We start from the raw sequence: 6566 nt of genomic DNA, 5'->3' as shown, positions 1-6566 counted from the left end.
TCTCTCTATACCTTTACGTGTAAAAGACACAATTTCGAAAATTAATTACTCAAAAATGGTGCGGTCAATTGATCTGAAATTTTGGTAGTGATTTATTAATATATTTATCTTTCAATAAAAAAAATTTCGTAATTTCCTGTTGAAATGTCTTTCACGCAACAACTACCTTAAATTAAATTAACATTAACAATAATAAAATTTTAAGGCAATATTCTGGTCTAGAAATGATAAAAAATCGATTTTAAGCCGGCCGATGGCTCAATAGAGCAAATCGCGCAATAAAAAATACAGTCGACGCTCTCTGTATTGGACCTCTCTGTATTTGACCGCTCTCTGTATTTGACCACATTCTTCCTCTGTATTTGACGATTTTACACAGCTCCTTATGGATAAGGACGAGTCAAATACAGAGAATGGTCCTGTACGGGCGAGTCAAATACAGAGAGGGCAGGTTGACAACTGTACTCCAAATTACTCAACTCTATGCCAGCTTTACTCAAGGAGCATCCGTAACTCGAAATTTTTAATATCACGGTGAAAACAACTGTACTCCAAATTACTCAACTCCGTACCAACTTTACTCAACAGCATGTGGCTGTAAATGAAAAATTTTTTTTCAATTCGCACTGTATTCAAAGCCAACAGTATTCAATGCAGAGTTTACTCAGCGCTGAATAGATAAATAAGCAAGCCTCGGTAAGAACGAATTCAATCAGAGAGAAATGACCATATGGCGCTGTATGGAGATTCCGAAATCATCTTGAATTAATCAAGATAATATTTAAATAGATTGAACTTGGTAATAAATATAAACTAGTCATTACTTATTAGATTTATTTATAGAAAAAAAACTAGTCTATTTTTATTATACATTTATAAATAATTATAAAAATTATAAAACTTGGGTTAAAAATATTTAAATATTAATGAAAATATTTTAATTTTGATAATTATGGTCACACGATTTATTTAAAAAATTAGTTTGATTATAAAAACTTTATAATATTTTATTAGTTAAAATTAAGACAATTTTATTATAAAATAACATTTTGTGCACAATTGTTAGCTTACATTAAAATAATTAGGTTTAAGAACAAGTATGTGAAAAAAAAATTGCTTCTAGAAATATATTTCTAAAAACTTGATTGTGTTGAATCAATAATACTCGTTTTATTATTAATTAAATATTATTATTAACTATAATAAATTTAATTAATAAAAAAAACTCTTATTATTGACTCAACACGATCAAATTTTAAGAAATTAGTTATAAGGAAAATTTTTTTTCTTATAAAAAAACGCTGGCGAAATCATAATGATTCAAATGTAAGAATAATTAAAACTTATTAAAATTGAAAACAAATGTTCGAAAAAAAAATCTTAAAATCAGTTAAGAACAGAAATATTAAAAAAAAATGCTTCCACAAATAAATTTCTGAAAACTTGATCGTGTTGAATCAATAATATTCGTTTTATTATTAATTAAATATTATTATTAACTATAATTAATTTAATTAATAAAAAAAAACTCTTATTATTGACTCAACACGATCAAATTTAAGAAATTATTTTTATGATTTTCTTTTATTTTTTTAATCTAAACCTGCACTATGGATGATTGGTAAATATTTTAATTTTTCGTGATTTTTCACGACAGAGTGGACAGCGATCTCCAATTTTTCGATTGCACTCATTGCAAAGACATAAATGACCGCATTTAATAAATGCCCAGACAGCAGCCCGAAATCTACAGCAGCAGCATATGCTTGTCCCTTCCGGAATAATCTCTGAAAATATTAATTTAAATTAGTAAAGAAAAATTGATTAAATTTCATATAATAATTTCTAAGTAAAATACCTTCGTCGTCACATGCTGAGTTACTTTGAGTTACTGTTAAGCCAGACGTTGACAGACTAGACTGTGACATACTAGAACTTGACAAATTTGCCATCGCCGGGCTAGAACCGGCGGGGGCAGACGCAGACGATTCGTTGACTGTTAAGCCAGACGTCGACGGGCTAGACTCTGACATCCTACGACTTGACAAATTTGCCATCGAAGAACTAGAACCGGATGGCTCAAACGCAGAAGAATTGTTGAAAGTTAAGCCAGATGGTGTGGACGCACGGCGATCAGTCACTGAAGTTACTAAGAAGTTAATGAAGTAATCTGTAACAAATCCAATTATTTATTAAATTGTTTCATAAGATGGCCAAATGAAAACTAAAAAAAATAATTAATGAAAAATTACCTTCATCATCACTATCCGATGAGATTATTAAAGTGTCATCTAAAGCACTCGCATTTTCCGATGATCCTGCAACCGTGTCATCAATCACAGCTTCAGCTGACATAGGCTGTCTTGGCATAGTCGGTCCCGTTGATGAGGTTCTTGGAGTGAACCTATCTGGGTAGGTACGTTGATTAATGACATTAGGCGGATCCTGCAGATCCGTTAATCGAGGCACTCTAATATTTAAACCTAGATGAGTTTAAGAGAAAACAGAGTAAAAAAAAAAAATATAAAGTAAGATTATTCATGAATTTTAACAACTATAGTGAAACATAGTTATTAAAGACAAAAAATCTTACTAGCTTCACTGGCAACAGCACGCAAAATTAAATCCTGCTGATAGCGGTCAACAGAAGTTGCCAAAAAATCTTGAACTGTAATTTGTGAAGCGAGCAAATTACTTCGCAGTTGGTCAATATTTCTGTTTGAAAATTGATTGTTAGTGTTTAATACAGGAGGACGATTCATTTCTTGTACACCATTTGTGAAAGCTGTGCTCCCTGATCAAACAACTGAATTCGACCGAATTAAAAATTTTAATTCTGTTATATTCTGTTAAATTCGGTAAAACCGAATTCAAAAGAATTAAAAATTTTAATTCTGTTCAATTCTGCAAAACAGAATTCAACTAAATTAATAATATCAATTCTGTTATATTCTGTTAAATTCGGTAAAAAAGAATTCGAAAGAATTAAAAAATTTAATTCTGCTCAATTCTGTTGAATTTTGCAGAACAGAATTCAACTGAATTAAAAATATCAATTCTGTTATATTCTTGTTAAATTCATCAAAATAGTATTTAAAAGAATTAAAAATTTTAATTCTGCTCAATTCTGTTGAATTCTGCAAAACAAAATCCAACTGAATTGAAAATCGCAATTCTGTTATATTTTGTTAAATTCGGTAAGACAGAATTCAAAACAATTAAAAATTTTAATTCTGTTCAATTCTACGGAATTTGGCAGAGCGAAAATTAAAAAAAAAATTGAAATTTTCAATTCTGTTCAAGTATGGAAAATAAATCTGAAAATTGTAACATAATGTAAATTAAATACTACTGAGTTCTTTGAAATTTAATTTTTTATATTTTGAATCGTCTTAAATCTTTTACTATCGCAATTTCACTGTTATTAAATCCTAAAACTATGATTAAAATAATATCTATGAAAGGATTTTTCATCCAAATGAGAAATATTGTTATCAATTTTTGATTTTTCCTTACCAAAGTCTTGTTTTAATGAATAAATTCTAGTGATAATAAATATCTTGCTGTCGAGCAAAAAAATAGGATACACCCCTCGAGAAGTAAATAAGAAAGCCTCAGATTACATGTTTGTTAACCTCGGCTTCGCCTCGGCCAACAATTTTAAATGTGATCTAAGACATTTCTTACTTTACTTCTCTAAGTGTGTAATATACTATTATGGCCGGGAAGGGAGTTCAAAATATTCTAGAGCCAAGTAGAAAAATTTCTCGGATATGAAAATTTTGAATTGAGAAAAAAAATTCTTTCGTTAATGAATATTTATTCTTCGTACGAAATTATAATTACTTACTGAAGAAAATTTTATTTTATAATCTAAGTAAACAGTTTTATTCATTTCAGAGTACTATTTACTTAAGGAAGTTCAAGCGAATCTAACATAAAAAATAATTTCCAACTTTGAGCTTTGAAATTAAGTATACGTATAAATAAATACGTCATTTATCTAATCCCAAAAGTTTAAAATGATTTACCGCTTAGTTACTTAGATATTAAATTTTAAAAATCACATATTTTATCTCCTTATTCACGAGCTCTTATGGCGGACAAACTTTTGTCGAGACTTTCATTATTTTTTTCAATATTAACCTCCCAATTTTAACGGATAAAAAACTATACACAAAAAACTTGGATTATTGCAAAATATAAAAACAATTTAATAATAATACATTACCGATATAATTTTTGAAATATTTAAAGTCAAATTTTATGTTTGTAACTCGTTTACCGTCAGCTATTTATTCGAATAAAGATTTGACAACATCGCGTCAACAGCTGAAAAAAAAGAAAAGGATAGAAGTATAGTTACAGAGATGTTTAACTCACACACTCATCCACGTCTCTGTTATGAGTATAATCAAGCGCGCTATTGCCAAATTTGTTTATTTATTCCGGCAAGTAATAAATACGAAAGTCATTTTATTACTTTACTTTATTAAATAAGTAAAAATCATCAATTATTAAATTGTTTAAATTATTTTAAATTAAAATAAAGAATTTTGACGAATATTGGGACTAAAATTTAAAAAAATTTTAACATTATTTTGACTCATTAGTTACGCTCGAACTTCCTTAATTAATACAAAAATATTCAGATTTCAACAAAATTTTTAATTTGTTTTAATTCAGTTAAATTCCGAGTCAGAGCCAAAAATCCGAGGATTATTTCCGAATTAAATAGAATTCAACGAAATTGAACATTTAAAATTTATTTTAATTCAGTCACAGTCGGAGTCGGAGTCAGAAATTCGCGGATCATTTCCGAATTCGAAAGAATTGAACCAAATTGAAAATTTTGAATTTGTTTTAATTTAGTCTAACTCGAAGTCAAAACCAGAGATTCCAGAATTATTTCAGAATTCAACAGAATAGAACTGAGTTAATGATTTTGAATTTGTTTTAATTCAGTCTAATTCGGAGTCAGAGCGAGAAATTCGAGGATTATCTCCTAATTTAACAGAATTGAACCGAATTGAAAATTTTGAATTTGTTTGAATTCGGTCTAATTCAGAGTCAGAGCCAGAAATTCAAGGATTATTTCCAAATTTTACTGAATTGAACTGAATTGAAAATTTTGAATTTGTTTTAATTCGGTTTAATTCGAAGTCAGAGCGAGAAATTCGAGGATTATTTCCGAATTTGACAGAATTGAACCGAATTAATTATTTTGAATTTTTTTTAATTCGATCTAATTCGGAGTCAGAGCGAGAAATTCGAGGATTATTTCCGAATTTAACAGAATTTAACTGAATTAATAATTTTGAATTTGTTTTAATTCGGTCTAATTCGGAGTCAGAGCCAGAAATTCGAGGATTATTTCCGAATTCAACAGAATTGAACCGAATTAATAATTTTGAATTTGTTTTAATTCGGCTAAATTCTGGCTCACCTGCCGAATTAAACAGAATTCATTTTAAAATTAGGTACCGAATTAACAGAATTTAACTGAATTCAAAAGAATTAAAAATTTAATTCTGTTTAATTCGATCGAATTCAGTTGTTTAATCAGGGCTGATACATTCTGTAATAGATAATAATAACAGTAGTATGGATGTATATACATACATATACATATATATATATATATATACTAGCTATTACTCGCCTGCTCCGCTGGGCCCTTTATAGAACTACATTTTTAGATCTAGACTTAAAATTTAATCAGAGTATTGTTTTGACTTGCACAGATTCTCAATTCTATCGAATTGGCATGCACCTTTTATCCATATAATTATTCTAGCTAATATTCATTCTAACTTTCAATGTACAATAATTATAACATTCCCGTGTCTTTCTTACAAAAATTAATGATAATTGATTTGAAAAAAAAAATTTGTAATGAGCATTGAAAGTTTCAGTTATAGAAATTACAGGTCTCATAAGTGAAGACATCTGCTTAGTATATAAACATAAGCAATATAATTATCAAATTTATTTTAAACAAATGACAATCGAATAGAATAAATTTAGTTACAAAAAAAATTCATCATTTATAAGTCAAAAAAATATTGGTTCCGAATATATATATATATATAACTAAAAATTATTATTATTACTAAAAATTTATATATATATTAAAAATTTTTCATGAATATACATTAATATTACTTACGTAGAAGTACATTAAGAGATGGGTTATTACGTCTGCATAGACGGAGTAATTGTTCTGTGTAATTTTCCGTGATGTTCTGAATACGTAATGGACCGCTTTGCCTGAAGACTGATTTTAAGATTTTAACTGATTTTAAGATTTTTTTTTCGAACATTTGTTTTCAATTTTAATAAGTTTTAATTATTCTTACATTTGAATCATTATGATTTCGCCAGCGTTTTTTTATAAGAAAAAAAATTTTCCTTATAACTAATTTCTTAAAATTTGATCGTGTTGAGTCAATAATAAGAGTTTTTTTTATTAATTAAATTTATTATAGTTAATAATAATATTTAATTAATAATAAAACGAGTATTATTGATTCAACACAATCAAGTTTTTAGAAATATATTTCTAG

At 27.7% G+C, this 6566-nt stretch overlaps 2 protein-coding genes across 3 annotated transcripts in view; one reads left to right on the top strand and one right to left on the bottom strand.

Annotated features, from left to right (window-relative positions):
* The window catches only part of LOC123264131 (adenylate cyclase type 2), a 66484-nt gene that overhangs the window by 50556 nt on the left and 9362 nt on the right, over positions 1-6566 (top strand). The window lies entirely within an intron of this gene.
* Positions 1584-6338, bottom strand: LOC123264135. The gene is made up of 6 exons (XM_044727284.1): positions 6170-6338; positions 5571-5578; positions 2594-2792; positions 2253-2483; positions 1859-2170; positions 1584-1787 (listed from the first exon to the last, which is right to left on the bottom strand). The coding sequence occupies exons 1-6, from the start codon at positions 6321-6323 to the stop codon at positions 1609-1611; spliced, it is 1083 nt and encodes a 360-aa protein (XP_044583219.1). The 5' UTR covers positions 6324-6338; the 3' UTR covers positions 1584-1608.

Source organism: Cotesia glomerata, linkage group LG4 (assembly GCF_020080835.1).
Source record: "Cotesia glomerata isolate CgM1 linkage group LG4, MPM_Cglom_v2.3, whole genome shotgun sequence".
In the NCBI taxonomy this organism is placed as follows: Eukaryota; Metazoa; Arthropoda; class Insecta; order Hymenoptera; family Braconidae; genus Cotesia; species Cotesia glomerata.
Note: the sequence above shows the minus strand (reverse complement) of the source record. Positions and strands in the feature narration are given on the sequence as shown.

Bases quoted from the DNA above. Each gene is read 5' to 3' on its own strand.
- LOC123264135 (XM_044727284.1), bottom strand. From the start codon at position 6,323: ATGTTCGAAAAAAAAATCTTAAAATCAGTTAAAATCTTAAAATCAGTC. The intron at 2,171-2,252 runs GTAATTTTTCAT...GATTTGTTACAG, and splicing joins ATCGGATAGTGATGATGAAG to ATTACTTCATTAACTTCTTA. The intron at 1,788-1,858 runs GTATTTTACTTA...TAATATTTTCAG, and splicing joins CTCAGCATGTGACGACGAAG to AGATTATTCCGGAAGGGACA.